The sequence below is a fragment of the Molothrus aeneus genome, chromosome 5 (genome assembly GCF_037042795.1).
Source record: "Molothrus aeneus isolate 106 chromosome 5, BPBGC_Maene_1.0, whole genome shotgun sequence".
NCBI lineage: Eukaryota > Metazoa > Chordata > Aves > Passeriformes > Icteridae > Molothrus > Molothrus aeneus.
In genome coordinates this window covers 48,489,680-48,515,200 of record NC_089650.1, presented here as the reverse complement: position 1 = coordinate 48,515,200, position 25,521 = coordinate 48,489,680, and the positions used below count along the sequence as shown (strand labels likewise).

General features: G+C 38.0%; 1 protein-coding gene across 1 annotated transcript; it reads left to right on the top strand.

The window, feature by feature from the left end:
• Positions 1-1,054: 1,054 nt before the first annotated feature.
• On the top strand, positions 1,055-23,522 carry SLC13A1 (solute carrier family 13 member 1). Its single transcript, XM_066550054.1, has 15 exons — positions 1,055-1,153; positions 2,977-3,105; positions 3,895-4,031; positions 7,842-8,029; positions 8,615-8,672; positions 8,762-8,828; positions 9,329-9,492; positions 11,026-11,145; positions 12,342-12,440; positions 12,530-12,631; positions 18,348-18,451; positions 20,005-20,114; positions 20,765-20,926; positions 23,141-23,278; positions 23,379-23,522. The coding sequence occupies exons 1-15, from the start codon at positions 1,055-1,057 to the stop codon at positions 23,520-23,522; spliced, it is 1,821 nt and encodes a 606-aa protein (XP_066406151.1).
• The last annotated feature ends 1,999 nt before the right edge of the window (positions 23,523-25,521 follow it).

Genomic DNA, 25,521 nt, shown 5'->3' with positions numbered 1-25,521 from the left:
ATAGCAAAAAGCTACCTTTATTACCTGTCCTTTGGATGGTTCTGATGGCAGCACAACTCTTCATCTCTCTCCCCTTCTGATTTTCTGCTTCATGTAAGTTTCTGAGCACAAAACAATGTGTTCTTCCCTTTTAATCTTCACCCACAGATAGTGTACAAGGTTCTTTCCTATCTTTTCCTGTTCCTTATGTGATGCTATTTTGTTGTATTACAAAGACAGTACCAAATGTTCTTTTTATTGAAAAAGAGGAAAATTCAGGCAAAGGGATTTCTTTATTTTTGACTTTTATCTCAAAAAGTCTCCTACTCTTAGACTTCCTCAAAACTTTATATGATGTATATAAAAAATAATTTATCCTTTTGCTGTGTGAGAAGAGAAAATGAGCTATTCCTCGCCTGGCAAGACAGAAAAAAAGGCCTTGTTTTTCTCATATACTTTAGATTCTAGACAGATAAAAGCAACAGAAAGGCTGAGGCTGGAAGGGACTTCTACAAGTCATCTAGTCCAACCTTTTACTCAAAGCAGAACAAAGCTCAGGTCAGGTTGTTCAGGATCTTTTCCTATGAAGTTTTGAATATCTCCACAGATGGAGAAGACAATGAAGAATTTTTAATTCTGTTCAATAAAATTATCTTGCTTATGATTTCACATAAATGCCCCAGCTGGTTTTGAGCATATTTTTATGTATGTTATATGTTTTGACTTCCTACAGAATCAGCAGTGACTGGGAGAGCACCGGAAGGTTTTATTTTTCTGACTGTCTAGAACCTGTTGTAGTTACATAAATTTCTTATGACGAAGAGCAGGGAGAGAAAGTCCTGAGAGGGCTGACATCTAGCCTTGGTTTAAGGCAGACACTTATCTTATCAACCTACTGTTAATAAACTTGCTAAAACAGTAAAGAGCCAGATTTAATTTTAACTTGCTTTACTGGCCTGCTTTAGCAATGGCTAAAGGTGATAGCTTGGAAAAATATTAATCAGAGTCAGCTATTTAAAGTCAGACATGTTTTTTGGCAGTTTCTTCAGGAAAGTTCATCTAACAGCCATCAACCATGAAGATTCTTAGCTACCTCCTGGTTTACCGAAGGTTCCTGCTCATTGTCCTCACCCCACTGCTTTTACTTCCACTTCCACTTATCATCAAAACCAAAGTAAGTGACCTGCTTGGAGAGATAATTATTTTGCACCTGTATGTAAAGATTGAGATTCCCAGACCTTTTCAGATTAACAGAATCACAAATAGTTTGAGTTGGAAGAGACTTTGAATGAATAATGATATTTGCATTGTGATTATTTTTCTGTCAATTCAGTGTATTTTCACAGAAATTTAGAGAAGATAGCTTCAACATAAAATTCTGTACTGGATGCATGAAGCTCAGAATTACATATTTGTTTTCTAACATCTGGACTACATTGAAAATATTGTTATCATTATTATTTTTGGACTCTTTTTAACAGCTCTGTATAATTGACAATGGAGATGAATTGTCAGGAAAAGAGCTGCAATTACTTTTTGTTTAATAAAGGATTTTAAGTTCATAACATTTTGTGTTGTCTGATAGGAAATGACTGAATTCAGTGATCTGACAAATTCCCTCTGGTTCCTCAATAGAGCAAAACCTATAGTTTTATTTTACTTGAAATAAATTCTGGCATTCACTAACTCTTGGGACAACTCCAAGCTGATGAAACAGCTATCTAACAATGTCATTAGTGGCTCTATTTGGTACAGCTCTGATGCCAGTAGATTGAAATGGAATTTTGTGATGTGTTATCATGTGTGTGTTATACATACCATGCATGAAAATACATGAAAATTTGGTTCAGAAGTCTTTGCATCACAGTTAGATGGTGGGTACAGAGCAATGTGCTTCACACTCTCACATCACATTCCAATATTTCAGTTTCCTTTCTGAGAGGAAACTCATGGGAAATTCTTAATATCATAGGACTTAAGTGAGACGAATATTTGCTAGGTGAATGGATATTTTCAAATTGTTTCATACATAACAAAAATTTCTTTCCCAAAATAAATGATAGCCGCAGCTGACTGACTTAGGTTTAATATTGTTGTTTTCCAGTCAAAGGTTCCAAGAGCTACATCATTAAGCTGTTCCTTTCCCAGTACAAAACATCTCTGCTGTTGTTAAGTAATTTCATACCCTAACCAGGGGCACTAAGAGTTCCAAACCATTTTCCTTAATAGCAGAAATATAAATTAAAAACTACACAAAAGAGATTTCTAATACTCTGGAAGAAACTATATTTAATTCACCTCATTATATTTGTTTGGGGCTGCATTTTACAGACAGCATTGAAAATTATTCTCCTGGGAGGAAAAAAAAAAATAAAAAGAGGAAAAGAAAAAACCTCCTGGTTTTAAGGTGTTGAAGCAAAAGACACTCACTAAATTTAAAAGCCTGAAAAACAACAGCAATGTTTCTTGTCAGTATTGCATGATTCCTTTTTCATTAGATGATATCCTTGCCTTATTGTTACTGATGACAAAACTTCAGGAGAGAAAACATTTGACCAATTATTGACTGCGAGTACTCCTGGAGTCTTAAAGGTTTGCTTACAGAGGCAAAATGCTTTTGATTTCTAGGAATTCATGGCCTGAGAATGCTTCAGAATGACCTCGAAGGTGATTAATTGTCCTTGAAGGAACAGGCAGCTGACTATTTTCTGAGTGATAGAGTGATAGAGTGATAGAGTGTTCCTGAGTGATAGAATTGAAATAATTTTATTATCCCTTAGAAAAAAATTCTCTACACCTATTTTACTGAGTGTGTTTCATATCGCAGCAGGATTGTCAGTAGCACACAATAACTACCCTAAATACAGGTCCTTTGACTCATACTTTTTCCAGCTGTGAGGAATCTCTCTACTGATGGAGCTGTGCTTCTTGAATTGTGATTTTTTTTTCCCCCTTGATGATCAGCTCATGTTGTTATTGGTGCCTTTTGTATTCTAGGAAGCAGAATGTGCATACACGTTGTTTGTAGTTGCCATCTTTTGGCTCACAGAAGCTTTGCCACTGGCTGTTTCAGCTTTGCTGCCTGCCTTTATGTTCCCCTTGTTTGGTATAATGGGATCCAAGCAGGTAACCTTTATTTTTCTCTGTTTTATACTGTGCATATCAAGAATCAAAACTCCAAAGAATGAAACACATAATGTTGAAACCTGTCAGGCATATGCATGCATGGATTTGCTGAGTGCCAATCACAATAGTTCTGCCTCAGGACTTGCTTACATGCTTTGTCTTCAGGACTTGTTCACATTTTTAAAATAGTTTCTTTAATAATTAATAATTAATAATTAATAATTAATCTTTAATAATTTCTCCTAGATAGTGGCTCAGTGTTTAGACATCAGTTGATGGGAAAATGTTAGGTAGTTATGAAATATCCTTAATACTACAGAGGCAAAATGTCACAATAATGACATCATGTGCAAACTGCTGACTATACACCTTTGTGCCAAAGAGATGAAATCACAGCTAATCATAATCTAAGTCTATGCTTAAAGTTGTTATTTTACCTGTTGGATAGATAAAAAAAGTAACAAGAACAACATTTAATTCCTCATTTAGTATGCATGTGAGATGTGACTGACAATTTTGGATTGTTCTATATGAAGCTTTATTTTTTATTTTGTTTTAACCATCTGCATTTTAGTGCATTTATCCTTGAATCATTTGGTTAAATGTATTTAATAGTTCCAATGACCTAATTTTAAGAAAAAAGGAGTCTCTTTATTTATTTCATAATATAATCTTACTGATTTTTTTCATTAAATTGGTATTACCAAAGGCTAAAAGAAATTCACCATTTAATTTTAAAAATGGGTTTATTTTCCCTTTTGGTTTTTGTTTTTTTTTATTTTGTTTCAGGTAGCATCTGCTTATTTTAAAGACTTTCATCTGCTGCTGATTGGAGTGATTTGTTTGGCAACGTCAATAGAAAAATGGAATCTTCACAAAAGAGTGGCTTTAAAAATGGTGATGCTGGTGGGTGTCAACCCTGCATGGTATGTGCTAAACAGTGTCTTGAAGGATAATAATACTTGGGGAAACCTATGTATTCCAGAAATAATTGCCTACTGCTCTTTCTACAGTAGAAATCCAGCCTTTCTTTTTTACTCAAAGAAAGCAGATATTTAAATTGATATGAATGGTTTGTAGGTGACACTTTAATATTTTGCTGAAATCCTAATTGAAAGTTCCCTGCAGTGCTTCTATTCCTAATGAGGATCCTTCTGAACAAAAAGTAGGATTAGATTGTAAATAATATAGGGATCCCATTTCCCACCCAATGCCTACAATATCAACACAATAGTGTTTTTGAAATCCTGGACATTCCCAAAAATACAAAAATAGTTCAAATACACAATGAGGGGGGAAAAACACCAAACATACAACTAAGCAGGTGGTGGGGAAGGAAAACACATTAACATAATGTCTTTACTTAAGGTGTCTTCCTTTGTCCACATATGAAAAAAAAAATCAAAGGATAGGCACTTCCTCAGCTGGATGAGGATATAAGGTAAAAGAAATCACACTCTCTGCTTACTCACTATCAACATATATTTTTGGAAGTGAAAAATCTTTCAAGGCTTTTCTTGCTTTACAAACTTGCAGAAAGAGTTTAGGCTGACAGAGGCATCTGTCAGCATTCAAGTAAGGCTGCTCATAAGATCTAGGGAGCAAGTTTAGCTTCCCAGAATATATCATGCTTGTGACACTTTGCCAGGAAGCAGAAAGGAAGCAAATGGTCAGAAAACCAAAAAGCCCAGGCCTAAAAAATAAGATGCCTCTTAAGTGATTTAAATAATGAATAAGAATGCTGGATTATTTCTATGCATCAGTAATTTGACTGACCTAATTTTAAATATCACATGTATTTTGATTTAGTTGTACCTCTTTTGATAACTGGTAGCTTTCTGTTTGGAAAAAATTCTCCTTACATTCTTGTTCTTCTGCCTCCCATTATCTTAAGCTATGTTCTTGTGCTATGCAGGTTTAGTTATTTTGACTTCTCTTTTGAATGCTCCAAAATTCTCATCTTTTAGCTGAAATGTTGAAAGGGAGATGACAAGTGGATGGTGTGCTGTGCTAAGCTGAACTTTGCTGGGGAGCTTGCTGTGAACAGTCAAACCTGAAGCCACCATCTGAGGATACCTAAAGCAGCTCCAGAGCTGTAACCCTGAGGAAGCATCCTTCACACCTATCACATTTCCTGGTCATGACAAAGGGATGATAAGATTATGATGAAATGATCTGTGAAGGATGAAAAGATCTGTGAAGGTAGATCTGTGATCTACCCACCTCTCAGCATCTGCTGCTCACTAGCTGTGCCCAGAGTAGGCACGGTGCAGCCTGTGCACACTGCAGCCTCATCCAGCCAAGGCAGAGATATCACTGCATGAGACCTCTGCATTACAGGTCAGAAAGGGTGCAGCAGTGAAAGTAAAATAGCAGGAGACTTCTGGATTTTCCATTATATATTCTTCTGGAGAAACTGATGTGGATCAGACATATGTGGCCAGCAGGACCAGGACAGGGATGGTCTTCCAGTACTCAACACCAGTGAGGCTGTAGCTCAAATTCTGTGCTCAGTTCTGGACCCTTAACTACAAGAAAGACATTGAGGTGCTGGTGCAAGCCCGGAGAAGGACAATGAAGCTGCTGAAGGGCCTGAAGCACGAGTCTTATGAGGAGGAGCTGAGAGAGCTGGGGTTGTTCAGTCTGGAGAAAAATCTTCTCAGGGTAGACCTTATCAATGTCTACAACTCCCTTGAAAGGAGGCTGTAGCCAAGGGAAGGTCAGCCTCTTCTCCCAGCTGAAAAGTGAAAAGACAAGAGGAAATAGCTTCAAGTTGGGCCAGAGAAGGATTAGATTGGATAACAGGAAAAGTTTCTTCAGTGAATGGTTGGTCAGGCATTGGAAATGGATGCCAAGGGAAGTGACTGAGTCATCATCCCTGAGGTATTTGAAGATGTGTAGATGTGGCACTTCAGGACATAGTTTAGTGGTGAACTTGGCAGTGTTATGTTTATGGTTGGACTTGATGATCATAAGGGCTTTTCACAGCCCAGATTTTTCTGTGATCCTGTAAAGGCTTTCTGTCATTTGAGCTATGCAGTAATGTCTGCAGACTAGCAGAGAAAGGTGAATATGTCTATACAACCTGCAAGGGTAATAAAATACTGGGTTTTTTGCACTTCAAAGCAAAGAGTGACTTTGTAGTTGGATATAATGAAATAATTATCCAAGATTTCATGCATAATATTTTTAACAATGCCACAGAGAAAATAATGAAGAAAAACTGGACCTGAACAGAGTAGGATGTATTTTATTATTTTGCAATAATTTTTAGAGTTCCTCAGTAGAGCCTACCACATTGTAACAAATGGTGACCTGACCATCCATTATACCTGACCATCAATCCATCTCATGCTGGAAATTTATGATGAATAGTTTTAGAATACATTACTGAATGTCTTAATTTGCTTTTATTTTTAAATCCTCTTGCAAGTTCTACTAAATTGGCATTTTCCTACAGTGTGAAAATTCATATTCAGTTTGCTTATTCTGACCTGTATTTTCTGCATAAGAAACAATTCTTCCTCAACTTCTGTCTGCAGACCTAATCCAAAACTGCCTAGATTAATGGGTTTTACACTACTAATGACAATTTGTGTTGAATCAGGTCTGTGACTTGCGGGTCTACAGATCATTTCATCACTGCAGTTAAAAGTGTACAGGGAAGGACAAGGCTCCCCTACTGAGAAAAAATCCAGTTTGAAATGTTGTTGCCATTAGCTGAAATGAAAGGCTATGAGGCATTTTGATAGTATTTTTACATCGTCAAATAATGTTTACATGATTTTTATATAATATCTATATTAGCTTCATGTACTAAGTAAAACTGACTTTTTTGTGAAGCTTCTGATCAAGGCTGCGGAAAGAATTTTACAAATTGCACAGAAGTCTTCTGTTGGAAAGGTGCAGCACCACTACCCCTCCACTAAGTTCTCTTGCTGTGATGATGTATGGCAGGTGTTTCATGTCAGTGAAAGCACCTTGGAAGAGGTATTTAAGAGGACTGTTCACATTTCCAGCTCCAAGAAATGCATTAAAAACAACATTGTGACCTATATTCTAAATTTGCAATCCAACTTCACCAGATATGACATGGAATGTTTGACTTTTCAGCCATTGATGCAATTCAGTGTATTGCATTACTATTTGTAGTAAACTTACAAAAAGTTGAGCCAAGATTGAGGAGTTGTAATGACCCTTCCCTTTCCCATTTAATATCGAAGATGACATTCATTGAAGCTCAAATAATGCCTATACTTGTCTTGGTGCTCTGAGTAAGAACTATGTTTTGTACCTCTCTGAATTTTTAATATTTCTTCCTGTAACAACCAAACCGGTATATCTAGAGAACTTAACTGTCTAACTGAGAACTCCAGGGGTTTGACCTAGACTGTACAATATGAGATTAATAGCATCAGCAGCATAGCCATTATAACTCTCATTTGAATTTGTTACATGCATGGTTCTCTTTCTTCAAAGATGCTTCATATACAGTATAATTCTGTAAATAATTATTATTGCTTCTGCTTCACTTTAAAGCATATTTGGACCTCTAAAATATGATAATTTCAGCATCTTAGATCAAGACAATTTTAATTCAAAAATGTTCTCAGAATTACAAGCTTAAAATTTTCAGTGTTTCAAATTTCCTGTTGACAAAGTTCTCATTTATATTAAATAGACTGATGATAGGAGGTGTTACTGTAGCAGTCACAGACTCTTCTCTCCTATTCCAGGCTTATGCTGGGTTTCATGGTTAGCTGTGCTTTCTTGTCAATGTGGCTCAGCAACACCTCTGCTGCTGCCATGGTGATGCCAATCGTAGAAGCTGTAGCTCAGCAGATCATCAGAGCTGAAGCAGAAGCTGATGAGCTGGAGATGTCCTACTCTAATGGCTCCATCAACCCAGCCCTGGAGCTGGACGGTAGGCACGCTGCCGTTGTGGCTTTGCCACCCTCACTGGGCAGGAAGGAGCACAGCAAGTACACTGAAATGCCAGAGGAGAACTGGCATCTTCTCGTGCTTCACTGTGAGACTTCTCTTGGATCACTGTGTGTGACCTCTCTCATGATCACAAAGATTAATAAAAACTGAACTGGTGCAGAATGGTGGCAGCTGGATAAGAGGAGGGGAGACAGGAAGGGGCTGGCTTATCAGCCTCTCTTATCATCTATAAGATGGCTGGAAGGAAATATATGTTAGCTTAAATGTTAGCACAGGAAAAGAGCTCTTTAAGCTATAGGGTAATGTTGGAAGAACAACTGAATCTAAACTGATTACCTTCACAGTTGGCTTGTAAATTAGGAATATTTCTCCTCATGAGAAGATTCAGATTCTGAGGAACAGAAGTCATGAAGGAGTAGGGCACAAATCAACTGTTTCTGAGATTGGTGCTTGCAAATGTCTTGATGGGATGATGTGAAATAAGTGCATGGGCTGAGAGGTTGATGGAGCCTTTCCAGTTTTACTCCCTTCAATGCTTTTCTGTCTTTGCATCACTATCTTACAGAAAATATAGGAGTACATGAAAACCCAGATTGGAAAGAGAAAGAAAAACCAATAAATGGGTAATTGTTATTTATTTAGTAAGTTCTGTTCTAAGAATTAATCTAAATAGAATATCTGTTTGCTACAATACATGCCTTTGTTTTTCCAGATATAACAACAATGTGGGTAGTACTGTATGCACAGTTGAAAAGGAAAATGAAAAAGGAAATGAACAGGTACTTAAAGTGTCTTTTTATTATGCGGTGAAGCTTAGTTTTAACCTAAATTGCACTTCTATGCCACACCTAAAATGGCACAGGTTTGTGCCATTTAATGAAGCTGGTTACATGTGAATAAAAAATATACCTGTAGTTAGACACATGTACACACTTTGCTTGTATAGCTATTTCATTACTGTTTTTGTCCTCCCATTTTGCACAAGTTAAAGCAACCTCACCAGAGTACAAACTCTATATCAGGTGTGTGTGTATTTATCAGTCTATACAGAGGCAGTTCTGTAAAGACTAAGATCAGGGAAGGGACTTCAGGATTTGAGTCTGCCTCCTTTTCCTTTGCATGAATAATTGCATTACCAGTGTAACTGCGAACTAAGCCACACTGCAGACAACTATATTGCCAGTAAATTGTCTGTCTCTTCTGAGATATCCTCAAATTCTATTTTTGTGCCTGATGATGTGCCCTTCTTATACATTAATTAGTGTATATATTTTCTAAGCAGAACCTACCACCTGCTGAAGCACAGAGAAAAAGCAGAAAGGACAAATACAGTGGGATTTTCAAAGTGATGTGTTTATGTGTGGCTTATTCTGCCACCATTGGAGGACTGACCACAATCACAGGAACATCGACTAATCTGATTTTTACTGAGCACTTCAATTCGTAAGAGACTATATTACATTATTTGTACTCTTCTTAGTCCAGAAGTTTAACTTTCTTTCTTGAGCTCTCACATGGCTCCCCTAAAACACATTAGAAACCTTGCCCTTTGATTTGATATTATTTGATTCTATTGCTTTTCCTAATTTTTTTTTTTAAGTGACCTGCCAACACATGCAACAAGATGACCATTTCCTGGTTAAGTAGTACTTTACAATTTCGGTAGCTGCATGGAAAAAGATATTTTCTTAGAAGGAAAGCAATACTTGGCATGAACAGAACAATCACTATCAAAGATCTGTTATTAATTTTTAAGTACAGCAGGAAATAAGTTCAGACTGCTTAGCAAAGAGCATCAGGAGACTTTCAAGAGGCTAAGCACTGTTGAAATGAGAAATTTGGGTCCATTAATCAACAAAAAAGGAAGATAATTTCAAGGCAGTCTGAAACTTTGCATTCAATGGAGCAATGTTTTAAGTTTTCCAAAGCATTTTCTAATATTCATTTTCTAAGTAGAACTGCTTTGAAAAGAAAATTGGCAAATTTCATTCTAAACCCCTTGGAATCCAATAGTTCTTGCTGATCATTTTTTTTCTTCCACAAACTACCATTGTCAGTAATAGTCCTACTTGAATTCTTAAATAAAACAAAGCAAAATCCTTTCTTGTCCTCCATCCGCTGTTTTGTATTGCACATGACAAAATTGTTGAATACCAGTTATTGATAGCATTTGTAGAGTTTGTCTGTGAAGAGTTTACTGTCATCGGCACTAGATCACTGTAGAAAGAGGATTGTTAAAATCAATCACACTTGTACATTTTCCAGAGGAAATAGATCTAGAAAATAAATCAGTGTGTCCTGCCCATCCTTGCTTCAGGCAAGACCTCTAGTAGATAATCCAACAATAGCAGATAATCCAACCAGACATATTTAATAGATTATTTTTAAAAAACATTTAAACTGATCATCCATTCTACCTGAGGGATATTTGCTCTGGAGATGAAGAATACCTAACTTCAATTTTCAGATTACTAGAAAGACTTACACAAATATTGATCCCTGTACAACTCAAATAGTGCAAGTAAAAAACTAAACAATAGAAGTTTCAGTGTTGCTTCCACTGTTGTCTTCTACATCCATTGGAGCTTTTTGATTTGAGTATATTTTCTTGTGCTAAATTCTCATCTCAAAAAATTCCTTTCTTTCAAGTTCTGTTTCTTTATAGTCCTAACAGCCCTTAGGCTGTGCATGGCCCTCCCTCGCTTACTGAACTCACTTTAGACACCTCAGTCCATGTCAGATCCCCAGACCTGTTGCTGATCCATTGCCCAAATAACTGGCACAGCCAGTTCCTGTAGTGGTCATGATGACCAGGAAGAGGATGGGAGGGTGAGGCAAGAGGATACCACAGGCCACCTCATGCTGAAGTCTGCTGCCAGCCAGAAATATTCTCCTGCAGAAGTGCTTTCTGGTAATCCTCTCAAGTCTTCATTCCTTTGCAAAGGTGAACTAAACATTTTTTTTGCTTTCATCCAGACGTTACCCAGGTTGCCAGTGCATCAATTTTGGATCCTGGTTTATCCTTTCCATCCCCATTGCAGTTATTATTCTGCTGCTCTCCTGGCTCTGGCTCCAGTGGCTTTTCCTTGGGTTTGAGTAAGTGAACAGTATTATCAATACAACTAAAGGTTATTCATATAAAATGTTATTTTTACCAGGAATAAATATTGCATCTTAGTTTAATAAATATTGAGCCTTTTCCTTAGGTTCAATAGGAAGAAAATGCAGCAACAGTGATTTTGTGACCTTGATTAGTATGGCTCAATCTCCACATGGACAAGAATTTTCTAAAATAAGAATCCTGGACTATTCAGCCCAGTGTGAAAAGTCCATACCACAAATGGACTCACTCCTTTATAATATACACTCATGGTCATTAGTAAGTGCATGTGTGCAAGACAAAAGAATATTGAAATCATATAATTTTTTTTTTACTGGAAGAGTCACAGGAATACATCCTTTATTGGAGTGAGGCATTGGTTTGAATACTTGAACAATGTCTGTTATAAACTAGATGACTGTATTTGTAAATGTGAGGTAAGAAACTTCTGCTTTTCCTAAATCTGCATGTGGTGGTATGGTAGGGTCTCCGTTTCTCCACATAGCTTGGGTTTCTATGGTTTTGGAGTGGACAATACGTCTTTTGGGATGATTCTTCAAAGCCTTTTTCTCCATGAGTTCACTGGAGAGATAGGAGGGACACCAATCTTCCAAAATTACATGGCTACTTGTGGTGCAAGACATGAAAAGTGAGACTAGTTTTAAGCAGACAGAATCATCCCATGCTTACCTCTCTACATGCGAACATTTATAGTTTCATTTTTCTTGATTGTTTTGATAATGTTCTTTTTAACTTTGTATAAGAGACTTATCCAAGAATGAAGACCTGGCTCGTAGCAAATACCCTGCTGATCAATATGTAAGCTATTTGTGTAAGAAAAACTTTTTCATTCAAAAACAAAGTAAAGCAAAGCCATAGACTTAAGGAGACTCTCATTAAAGAGAGTTATATTTGATTCTTTCAGTTAGTTCACATGGTTAAAGTTTCATCCTTCCTGGCCAAATGAGCTGGTCAATAACAGAACACATTTTGTTGCTGCCTCTGTCACTTTCCCACTGGGCATTGTCAATGAATTCCAATATGCTTGGTGTGTGATAACTAAATGGGAGATACTGCATTGTAAAGTGACAAATATACATTTGTCAAGTGCTATTGGTAACTGGAAAGGTTGGACAGTTTTTTCTGTATACACTAATATCTCATCATTAAACATTGCTGCTTTACATTCCAGTTTAAAAAACATGTTCACGTGTGGCAAGAAGAAAACAGCTAGAGAAGAGGCCTCATCACAGGTGATTCAGGAGGAGTACAAGAAACTTGGACCAATTAGGTATTTCAAACTATAAATCTGCAAACAAGAGCAGGTAAATCTAAATGTCAATTCAGGAAAATTTATAATTCATTCTACTTCTGCTATAGCTACCCAGAAACTGTTACACTTGTCCTGTTCATTCTAATGACCCTCCTGTGGTTCACCAGAGATCCTGGCTTCATCCCAGGATGGTCTTCACTTTTCCCAAAGTAAGTGGCCTCTTTTAATAAACCAAAAAAAACCTGTATTCTACCTTAACTATATACCTTCTTTTCTTACCAATTTTCAAAAATTAAAATACTTTCAATATTTCAGAAATATGCCAGGCCAAACTTGTAGCAAACCTTTGTAGTGTATACAGATAAACACCAGCAACTTCACATATATATGTGAGAAATAGCTGAAATGTGTAAAACCTGTTATAGGATAAATTAAAGTGCCTCCTAAGAGGGATTGTTACTAGATTTTTGGCTTAATATGGTGAGGGAGAATGCATAACAACTGATGCCAATGTACCCCACTTCCTCATCAAGAAATTCAAAGAATAAATCTAGTTAGGATTTTTTGATCTACTTCCCTTAGTGACAGCACACTTATATGCATACAGGCAAGCATCCCCTGCTTTCACAGCTGAAATTAATGATATAAATTACTGTCCATTCGTACATAACTCCCTGAAAGTCATAGTTTAACTGAATACCAAAAAGTCAAGAACTATTGTAGGGGTTTTTTGTCTTGTGCTGCAACTTTTCCAGGATCATCTGGATTTCTTTCCCTAAGTAATCAGTCAGTCTTACAGGAACTTATATTACCATGATATCTCCTTTTCTCTTGCTGCAGTTACTGGAATTTCAGTTCTGTTTTTCTGTGATAAAGCTTCAAGTTTTGCTCTGGAGTTGTGGGAAGTAGTTGCAGTATTGGGAGAGGTTGGCCTTAATGCTGTTTAAGTCCTTATGGGTTTAACATTTATTACTGGCTATCCCAAAGGCCAGTTCTAGACTAGAAGGGTAATTTTCCATTTTGTTTTCCTGTGTGTTTGTGATAAATGACATGTGAACACACATACCTCATGCCTTCTCTCTTTAAGTATATTTCCACCACTTACTTTCCCAGCGCTCTTCCAGAAAGTCTGGGAGGGAGTTGTCACAAGAAATAATTGTAGCACTTTGAAGATTTAAAGTGTAGCACAAAATTATTTTGCGCAAAAAATACCATTATAAGTATATTAAAAACTAAGATTGTTTTAAAATTATTTACTTTTAATCGTCGGTAAAAAATTGAAAAGGAACACTTGTTTTTCTCTTACAAGAACAGCAGAGCTGATGATCACTGTCTCATATGAAACACTACACGCTCGAAAGGGTTTTGGAGTGGTGACCTAATTAAACGATCAGCTAGCTAAGCAATCAGGCTGGGTTGGCTTTACTTCCTTCTTCCTATTAACACCCAGAGCTCACCCAGCATTGTTTAAAGAGCTACATATTAAACTGAAATACAAGGCACTGTAAAAAACCTTTCAAATATGTGACTTAGGGTTCAAATGACTTTTTTTTCATCCAGAGAGCTACATATTCCTATTTGAAGCTGGTTATCATTGTCTGAGGATTTTGTTCATTGGTAGAGAAAAACAGAACATTCACAAAAATGAGCAGGGTTACAGGTTCTGCACAGGGATGTTACTTTGTGGATGCCCTCTAATGCTGCCCTTGGAAGGAACTGCAAGCATGTACCACAGCACATTAGGCCAAATTATGTTGTAAATTGGGTGAGCTAACCTAAAGAGAAACAAAGCTTTCCTTATGAACTTTAAGAGGAAAGAAAGCATTTCTTACTATTCATACCCTGACTATTTCTAGATAGCTTTAATTTATCAATCAATTTTATTAACAGGCGCAAAACCAGTAAATTATATTCATACTTTCAGAGCAACAAAACTTCTCAGGGAAAATAAAGGAGCGGGGCATAGGATCGGCACGGGTACAGCTGTGAGCAAGGCATATTCTTAGAGGTAAAACCCAAACCAAACAAGAGCAACAACAAAGAAATCTGAGAGAAAAAACTTAGATCTTAGGAACTGTATTTCTGACCCTGTGGTGTCCAAGAGGCTTGTAGCAGTGCACTGAACTGCAGATTACATCTCTTACACACTTGTTCCCTAAGGCCTCTGCATATAAAATGGCTCGGTGCTTTGGACTTAAGTACAGAGATAGGGATATGCATAACTTCTTTATGTTACAGGAAACACTTATAAGGAAATATTCTCCACCCTTACAGAAATCTGATAGCACTTGTTTTCCACAGGGTTTTATCCCACAGTCTCAAGAAGGCCTAAGGGAAGTTCTGCCACCTGAAAAGAGCTTTTACCTCATGAAAAGCCATAATGTTGCTCTGAGACTAGTGAGTGCATCCTATTAGGTGGGAATTGCACTACCCTCACGGTCTTAAACTAGAAAGGTCTGTCTGATCCTTTATTCTAGCATGCTGAAGATCAAAAGAGTTACACTGTTCTGTGTGTTAAACCTAGTAGAAATTTACTTTACAGAACCTGAATTTCCAGAAAGAAACCAGGCTTGATGTTAGGGTGGCAAAGCCCAGGTTCCTCAAATTTTGGAATTTGCTAATTTCCTTGATAGTCATGTCTGTTGTCAAACTGAAAAAGACAAACTAACATACTGCTTTCTGTTGGGATATGCTTCCAGATATCTATTTTTGTCTTTCTCTGTTGGATTAAAAAAATCTTCTGTGCTTTAAAAGTATATGTATCTTGTGATTATATCACCTTATAAGCTTTGCTTGATGAACTAAATTAAATGCTTAAATCTTTGTTTCAAAGAAAATTTCCCATCACTGTCACCATCCATGTTCATGTTATCAGACCCTTGCATCGTCATGTTACTGAGTACCCCTTTAATATGCAAACACTGATACTTTTGAAATCCCAGCAGAAATACCACTATTTATTTATCCTACTTTCATACTTCTTAAGAGCTGCTTTTTGTACTGTCAGCAAATTTTTAATCCACATTTCTGCTGTAGCAGTATTGAGTAGAGCCCATTATTTCCAGCTTTATCAGGTGCCTTTCAAAAATACATTACCTCAACCGGTTTATTTTTCTTAAGAAAAAAATGTATATTTATTAAAGATTAATCCTTCCTTTGGTGTCCTGCCCTGCACCCTTCTGTGAGCGGATGGCAGGATGTTTTAATAAATATTGTATAACACTACAGAGAGCAGCACAGGATAAAAATGCCTGTTTCCTCCCCATCTGTTGACAGCACATGATCACACATCATTTCTGCCACAGCAGTTTCCTTCTATGTCCTGGTCTGATTCCAGGCTGTCAGGTATTAGCTTCAATTAGAGCAGTTCCAGGTTGGCCTTTGGCCTTTGGGTTTATGAGCCTCATAAGAAACAGAAAGTTCAACACTGACCTGCAGCTGATTACAGCTGATGTAGGCAAGGTAGGCTTCCCTCACTTGTCCACAGATTATTGCCTGGATGTACTGTATTTTTTTCTTCATGATTTATTGCTTTCTTTACTTCTAATATAAGACCACTGAGTCTTTTTGTCCACATCTTCTCTACAATTATCCCATTTGGAGTCATTTTGAGATCTCTTGAATCAACAGGTTTTTTGCTTGTAGCACAATCAGATTTAAAGTCTCATAAGCAAGTAGATGTTATATATGCAGTTGTATTACAACTTGAATAAATAGGCTTTAAAAAACTGTTTATCTCAAAATTTGATAATGATTGAAAAGCTTCTGTTTGGAATGACATCGTGTGCGTGTCCTCATAATAATTTGACTGGTGGTAGGATATTGTGTGTGTCCCAAGCAGGTTTTTTGAGAATGGTGTTTTGCATCAGGAATACTGAGTTTGTGAGCAAAAAGTTGCATTCCCTAGTTCAACTAGAGTAAGTGCAGAGTCCTGCACCTGGGGAGGAACAGTCCAGTAGGAAGGGGGCTGCAGGGTCACCTTGACAATGTTTAAAACTACATGAGAGAGAGCAAAGAGGAGAGAGTCAGGCTCTTCTTAGTGGGGCTCAGTGACAGGCTGAGAGACATTGGGCACAAAATTAAACTTACAGGTTGCCTCCTGAACAGCAGGAGATGGTTTTTACCTGTTATTGTGACCCAGAGGGGTTTTTGATTTTCCATCCTTGGAGATATTAAAAAACTGTCTGAACATAGTCCTGGGCAGCTGGCTCTGAGTGACTCTGCCTGAGCAGAGGGGGTTGGACCAAGCAACCTCCTGAGATCCCTTTCAAACTCAACCATTATATGAAAATGGAGCTGCCTAGAGGAAAGTGACAGCATGAATTGTTTCTGTATCTAGATCTCACTTTCCTCCAAAACTTCTTGCAAGCCTTAAAAGAATGTAGGATAGGATCCAAGAGGAAGAGATTTTATATCTCTAGACCTGATGCATCTGGTCCTAGGCTAAAGATGATATACAAGCAGAACTTCCTGCCTTAAGAAACCAGAAAGATATAGTAACTTTTTTTTTCAAAATGTATTTTCTATGCAGGCAGAGACTAGGAAGCAGGAGGCAGAAAATTTTAGAGAATCACTTCAACTTCTGGGGCATCTTCATTTTGTGACAGTGTTAGCTAAAATTATGCTGGTTTTGGTGTAAGTCAGGTATGCATATTAAGGTTTTGTTTGAATTTCACCTAACAAAGCAAAGGATTAGATATTTGTAGCATATAAGTGAGAGAACTGTTTTTTGCTTTCAGTGAGAAGCTCTGGTTCAGTACAAACATTAAGCTGCTGGGAAGATCTGACGGGAAGTTATTATTGGACCTACTGTAGCTGAATATTTAGAAAGCATATGGTCTGAGGCTGAGAGAACAAATATATTGGTGTGTTGGTTCAGAAAATCATACAGAAGAACTTGCAGAAAATAGAAAAAAATAACAAGGTTAAGAAAATGTTTGCTTAGCTTTCTTCAGTAAAATTTCTATTCATTTTAATGGCCATCTTGACTGAAATAAGACAGACTGGGATATGTCATTAGCTAACATTGATTAACAGGCTTGTATGTGTTAAAATGGCCTTACAGCTCAGCTTGGCACCTTGCCTGATCTTGGAGCTACTCTTTACAAGTTAGAAGGATATTGAAGCAGTTTAAGACACAGTAGTGCAAACAGTTCTTAGGTACTGGAAATGACCAAAACAAACACGACCCTTGTGACTGTGACCCTAGTAATAACAGCCATAGGAGGATGATAATAAAGTTCTGCTGCTTTTCCTCAGCTAGAAAATGCCCTTTGTTGGTATGCACTGTGTTCTTTAAGGCCTTTAAATGGAATCTACTGCAGAGCATATTAAAATATTTAAATTTATCATTAAACTGTGAAAACTAGTTATCTAAGCATCAGCTACTTCTGAATATCCCCCTCCATCAGCTTATTTCTGTATGGCAAAATAACACATGCTTACTCAAGACGTTTATTTATGAATTTATAGGGCCTGCACCAAAAATTTCTATGGATCTGAGGAGCTGACCTTGATTATCTGCCAGATGCCCACCCAACAACTTTGTCACTGCCTCTCCTCAATAGTAAAGGGGATAAAATAAGGTCAAAAAGCTTTTGGGTCAGGATAAAAACAGGGATAAATGATTGCTTATCAGTTACCATTGTGGGCAGACTTGATATGGGAAAAATTAATTTAACTGCCAATTAAAAATAATTTTAAAACTAAAGCACTTTCCCCTCATCCTCTTTTTTCCAGGCTCAACCTGACTCCTCTACCTCTTTCCACCACACCTAATGGTGCAAGGGATAAGGAATAGAGGGTTATGGTCAGTCCACAGCAGACTTTGGACTTTCCTGCTACTCTATCCTCTTCCTCTCTCCTCCCCTCCTTCTCCTGACTATATATATTTATGTGTTTTTTTTCTTGTTGACTTCTCCATAGATATAAAAGCTATATTACGGATTCAACAGCTGCCTTAGTGATAGGCCTCCTGTTCTTTATTATTCCAGCAAAAACATTGCCTAGGACATCGAATGGAGAAAACAGTTGAGTACATTTTGATGTCGATTTTACTACAATAATGTATCTAAGATGCTACTGTAAATGTAACTTATTGCACTGGTTAGAGGAATGTGTTTAAATACTCATGCTGAAGTCTTAATAGAGGGTATAAAGCACTGGGGTGTAAAGCATCCCTGGCCTGGAAGTCAGTGCCAACAATTATTCAATGTGAGCAGCAGAAGCTAGTGCTGTGCAGGAAGCTGCTACCTGTACCCATGGACACCAATGGAAACCACCTGCCAATTCACTGCAATGGGCTTTGAAATGGGCTGCATGGAGCAGGGCTAGGCTCATGTTTTGAAAATGTTACTGCTTGATTAGGGTATCCTATAAAACCCAAAATTGTACATTAATTCATTATCATGTAATTTTTCCTCTTCAAAATGGATTTTTTATTTAAAGTACACATCTGGCTCATCCTCTTTATGCATTTACTTGTGCTGCTGAAAAGAATGGGATCTAGGGGTTCACAGAGAATGGAAGGTGTCTTGGTTTGGAAAGACAGGTGTGTGCTATTGAAGGCAGGAGCCTCCCCTGAAATAGAAAATGTAAACCCTCTCCCTCCAAATTGTTGTAAATTTGAAATTAACCGGGGCTCTCAGACAAACATATGGGAGCAGGAATAAGAGTTCTTTATTAGGGAAGAAAATATAAAAAATACAGAAAATAAACAGTGCAGTAAACTAAAACCACACTGACAGATTCAGAACACAACCTGACATCCTGTTGGTCAGGATGTTGGTAGCAGTCCAATTGGAATTGTGGCTGCAGTTCTCCTGGAGTGTCAGGTGTGGTTCTCTTGGAGCAGGGATCCTGTAGAAAGGTGTAGTCTTCCTCTGAACATCCAGCGGAAGAGGCAGCTGTTCCTCTGGGAAATCCAGTGGAGAAAGCCATGCTGGTGTTCCAGAACCTCAAGATTATATCCGGGTAGGAATGCTTGGCTCCTCCCTCTGGGCGGAGCATCTCACAATGGGATGCTGTAGTTCTTATCAGTCATGCACTGACATTCAGTAGCCTGTTATCAGCAGATGTCTTCCCAGAGGGAGGAGTGGTTGTGGAAGAGATAAGGAAAAGTGCCCACTTAACAGAAGACAACTGCCATACAGATGGCAAATAGAATACAATTTGCTTGGCAATCCAGGACAGAAGGTCAGAACCTAAATGAGTCTAAGTGAAACAGCATTGGCTCAGCAATCTGCCTGAATAGTGAAGTTTTACTGAGTAAATAAAACCCATTGGTATCCTACAGCTCTCTTCCACATGGGAAGCAGGGGAAAGGGACCAGTGCTCCACTGGTGGTAACCATCACAGCTCTAATATTTCCAAGCCATGACAGTTTTCCCCAGTTAAAGATCTGTACCAGGAAGTGCAGGTTGTTTCTGTCAGAGACCTTGTTCATGTTATGATGATGAGCTTTTTGTCTTTGAATTTTTCCCAAGTACTTCCTCAGGGAGATTATTTCAAGAGCTTGTCAACATGTTTTTAAATGCTGGTTGGGGGGTTATATATATATATATATCTTTTTTTTTTCCTCTAGCTGTTTCTGGTTACATTCCACTGATTACTTGGAAGGAATTTCAGTCATGCATGCCCTGGGAAATAGCTATTCTTGTTGGTGGCGGGTTTGCACTGGCAGACGGCTGCGAGGTAATGCAATTTATAGAAGTACTGAACAAATAACGTGACCCAATCAAGAGCAATTCAGACATGCAGGGAATTCACAGTTATTCTCTTGTTTTAGCAAGTTATTCTGTAGCAACATTGAACAGGATAAATGTGATGAATATTCAAGATGTTCAGAAAGCAGGTTTAGAGAAAAAGAAGTTTCCTATGTCTTCCAAGACCATGCATAGTGATGACTACTGTTTCTTATTTAATGTAGATCTGATGGGGGCAGGGATTGTGACAACACACTGTTTCCAAAGCCTTAATGTCAGTGAGATAACTCCCATGTGGAGCCTAATGGCGACTCCAGTAAATCAAGCAGCTTTGGACCTAGACTCTGGTTATGAAGCCTAATATATTCATATTACCATTTTCTGATTAAGACTCCTCAAAACATCTCAGAGATGCAAATATAAATTAATGGAATATAGCTTGCATGGGTTCCTATAGAGCACCATTGAATTAGAAAAAAGGTCTTAAAAACACATGGTAGAAATATGGAAAATATTTCAGATTTTTCTTTTACCTAAATACTTCACTATTAGCAGATAAGTTCTGTTTATATACCATTTAAAAGATTTTCCTTTCAGTGACTTGCTAAACATAATCACGTTCTCACATTCCTAACGCAGGTTTCAAAACTTTCTGAGTGGGTAGCAAGTAAATTGACACCTCTAGGATCATTACCTTTGTGGCTGATTATCCTGATATCCTGCCTTATTGTCACTACAGTAACAGAAGTAGCCAGCAATCCAGCTACAATTACAATCTTTTTGCCCATACTATCTCCTTTGGTGAGTAAAACAAGTTTATTTTTAATCAGAATCTACTCTATCACCTATGTAGTACTGCAGCTGCTCAAAGAAGCGGTTTTAAAAAGTCTCAATAAAATACTTCATGGAGGTTTTTTGCTGTCCTGTATTGTGTACTGTATATTTGGTTGCTTTAGGTGTTTTTACCAGAAGATGCTGAAAAATTAGTAAAATTAGATAAAAGTTCATTTTATGGATTAAACCCAGATGGCAATCAAGCTATAGGCAGCTGCTCACTCACTCCCACACCAGAGGGGTCCTGGACAGAATTAGAAGGGGAAAAGTTAGAAAATTCATGGGTTCAGATGAAGACAATTTAACAGGGAAAGCAAAAGCCCCATGTGTAAACAAAGCAAAACAAGTAATTAATTCACTGCTTCCCCTGGGCAAGCTGCTGTTCAGCCATCTCCAGGAGAGCAGGGCCCCATCACACATGACAGTAACTTGAGGTAAGAAATGCCACCACACCAAACTCCCCCTGCTTTATATACTGAGCATGATGCCATATGGTATGGAATATCCCTTGGAAGCTGGGGTCAGCTGTCCTGACCATGTCTCCTGCCAATTCCACCCCAGCTTCTCATCACTGTGGCAGTGAGAAAAATAGGAAAGGCCTCTGCTCTGTGTAAGTACTGCTCAGCCAGGAGAAAACAACCCTCTATTGTCAACACTGTGTTCAGCATAAATCCAAAACATACAAGCCACTGTGAAGAAAATTACCTCAGAAAACTCCAGTACAGTTCAACATGTGAAAATTGATGCTGTTATTACTATTTGTGAATATTTGAAGCTCTTAAAAGGACAATTCTCTTAGGGTTTCTTCCAGACTGCATCTTCTGCAAAAATGGTTAACACTCCAGGTTGTCACAAAGAGAAGAGAGGGCTAATAGATGTGCTTTGTAATTCACATTTCTTCTGTCCTTAGATCAATTATTTTCTTTCTTCTCATCATCTTTATCAAAACATCTGATTCTTTCTTCTTCAAAAGTTCTTGTCTTCTCGTCAGTAGCTTTTCCTCCTGGCCAGCCTTGACACATACTAATGCCTTTTTCTTTCAAAGAAATGTTACTCCTCTTTTCACAGAATTACAAAATCAATTAGGTTGGAAAAGATTAGTGAGACAACATGTCCAATCTTTGACTGATGACCACTTTGCCGAATAACCATGACACTAAGTGCTCCATCCAATTTTTTTTGGACACTTCCACAGATGATGACTCCACCATCTCCATGGGAGTCTATTCCAATGTTTAACAAACCATTCACTAAAGAAATTCTTCCTGATGTCCAACCTGAACCTCCCCTGGTGCAGTTTGAGGCCATTTCCTCTTGTCCTATTGCTAGTTGTCTGGGAGAAGAGACTGATGCCCACCACCCTCCTTTCAGGGATTTGTAGAGAGTGATAAGGTCTTTCCTGAGATGCCTTTCCTCAGGCTGACTACCCCCAGCCCCTTCAGCTGCTCTTTATAAGGACTTGTGCTCCCAGCCCTTCCCCAGCTCCATTGCCTTCTTCTGGGCACACTCCAGCCCCTCAATGTCTTTCCTGTAGTGAGGGGTCCAGAGCTGGACTCAGCACTCAAAGTGTGGCCACAAGAGTGCTGAGTACAGGGGACAAACACTGCCTGGTCCTGCTGGCCACACTGTTGCTGATACAGGCCAGGATGGCTACAGCCTTCTTGGCCACCTGCGCACACACCGGATCATGTTCATGTCCCTTCAACCAACACAGCCCGCTCCTTTTTCACCAGGCACTTTTGCAGCCTGTCTGCCCCCAGCCTGTGGCACTGCCTGCAATTGTTGTGACCCTAGGGCACGACCTAGCATTTAGTCTTGTTAAACCTTTTCAATCCAGTCTGTCCAGATCCTCTGCAGAGCCTTCCTACTCTCCAGCTGATCAACACCCCCCAATGTAGTGTCATTCACACCTTTACTGAGAGTACACACAACCCCTTCATCTGGATCATCAGTAATGTATTATATACAAATTCAGCTTTATCATCTCTCTTGCAGTGTTTTTGCTTTTTGTGCCTGTGCAATGTTCTTAAAAAATGATTTACCAAAAAAGGTGTTTTCTCATTATGTAAACTGGTAGTTCCATTCAGATTTCACTTGTGTTAATATAGGAAGTTTATATTTCTGTATTTAATTTGGCAAATGCATCCCTTGACAGCTGTGCTCTCTTTCATTTTTTGGTAGGCTGAAGCCATTCATGTGAACCCACTTTTCATTTTGATACCTGCTACCTTGTGTACTTCCTTTGCATTCCTGCTTCCCGTAGCAAACCCAGCCAATGCCATCGTGTTTTCATATGGTCATTTAACAATTATGGACATGGTGAGTTTTGAGCAAAAGTTCTAAAGGGGATTTTTGGCATTCAAAAATTTTGCTTCATTGTCTTGATACATATTTCTGCTTTTCTTTTCCTCTTCTTTAGGTGAAAGCTGGCTTGGGCATTAACATCATCGGAGTTGCTGTAGTTATGCTTGGAATCATGACATGGATAGTGCCTATATTTGATCTCTATACTTACCCAAGTTGGGCACCCAACATCACATCTACAAATGGCACTGGGCTGTAAAAAAAAGTTTCCTTTTATTTTCTCACATGTGGTGAGTCATTTAAAATGCTTTCAGTCACCACAATTATAAGGATCTACATTACTATAAATGCTGTATTTCACAGTCCTAGAGACTGATGATCCAGTCTGAGAGTCTAATCAGGAAGAGTACTAGACTTTCTAAAGATATTAGTTAGATCAGGTTTCTAATCTAGTTCAGCTAGTCTGAATTTTTATATCTTCATGTTATGAAGGAAAAAATAAATGTGCATAGCCATTATCACGGGCAATTTGCCCCCATTCTCAGGGTAGCAGAATAATGAAATTTAGAATTTATTATTTCAAATAAAAATCCTTGTTATTAGTTTTTTGGGGGTTGTCAGAGAGCATGTTGGTTTTCTGTTTTCTAGATTCAAGCTTTGTTTGAAACAGTGTTGATCACAAACAAAAGATTGGGGAGGGGACTGTCTTGAACCCATAGTTTACAGACCAGTCAAAAATGCACAAAAAATGGAGAAGAGCAGCATGACCGCTTACACAGCACTTTATCTCTTAAGCACCTTGTAACCTGGAAGGAGAATGCATGCTTAAGCATATGTTTATCCTCCCAGGACCTCACTAAAATACATTGTTGCTTTTGTAAAAGAAAAAAATATTTATTTCTCTTGATAGACGTATATTGATTGATCTGAGTTGATCTGTACAAGTTATCATCATACCTCTGCCAAAAGCAGATATATCTCCTTGCGGAATGAAACCATAAGACAGTGCTGAAGATTTAACAGCCAATCTGTCAACCAAGTGAATCTTCACCAGGAGGCTCATGATATCTGCAGGACAGGTGGCAGTTTAAGGTTACTATACTGTGTTAATTTTATAATGTTCTAACAGAATAATGTAATGTGGTCAGAATGTACGTTGGAGTTCAAAGATATCCCCAAATAATTATGTTCTTGGTTGTTACATATTTTTCACCATAAAGACTATAGCTTTACTTGTTGTGAAGATCCATAATAATTTGTAAAGAGCATGTAGTCTGAATGAAAGCTGCATGTATTTAGATGGGATCATGCCTTGGGGCATCCATATGATACTTGTAAACATCAATCTGTCTTTTAAAGATAGCGTCCGTTTTTCCTAACAACAATAACCAAAAAATGCTGTTGGTTTTTGATTAATGGTTTACATTTGTTTTTGGTACTGCATATTTAGAGATGTCAGTCATGACTTCTGTAATGCCAGAATGTAGTGTGTAACCTTGTATATGTAGCTTGCTACCTGTAGCTACTAGTGGCAGGTTCAGCTCCAGCGAATTATTAAAGAAGCACTTTTTCTTAATTAATGATTCTGTGTAAGTATTGAAGTAAGTAATGGTGCATGACACCATGCTTTTAAGCCTGGTCGAGGCTGCTATCACAATTTTCTTGTGCAGTGGCAAAATAGGGCTATGACCATCACTGGGGCAACCAGGAGCTGCCGCCACACAAATAATGCTTATTGATCCCCTGTAGTAATGATCATCAGTACAGATATACAATGTTTGGCCAAATGAAGTCAGGTACCCGAGGGAAATGCTGATACAAGTAACTAATCCAAGATACAAACTCTGGAATATATCATATGGTATTTTCTCATAAGCATGTGCAGTGCAGGAGCTCATGGCTTGTTCAGACCTTTTGTCCTGAAGGCATAGAGAGGAAGACCAGCAAAGAGTGCTCTTACTTACTTTAAGCTATCACTTTCCAATTTTGTCAGTAATTTCCAATTATTCAAAAGCAGTGGAAACAGTGAATCACAGTATTTCAAGTGGAAGGGGTCTCAGAAGCATCCAGTCTTGCTCAAAGCAAGGTTATTGTCTGTTCAGACCAGGTTACTCAGGGATTTGTCTAGTCATCTTGAAACTCTCCAACATGAAACCCAACATGCACAATTTCCCTGACTAATGTTCTCCAGTGCTTTACTGGCCCTGTGGTGAAATATTTTACCTTTAAACAAATAAGCAAACATATTAATTTCAGGT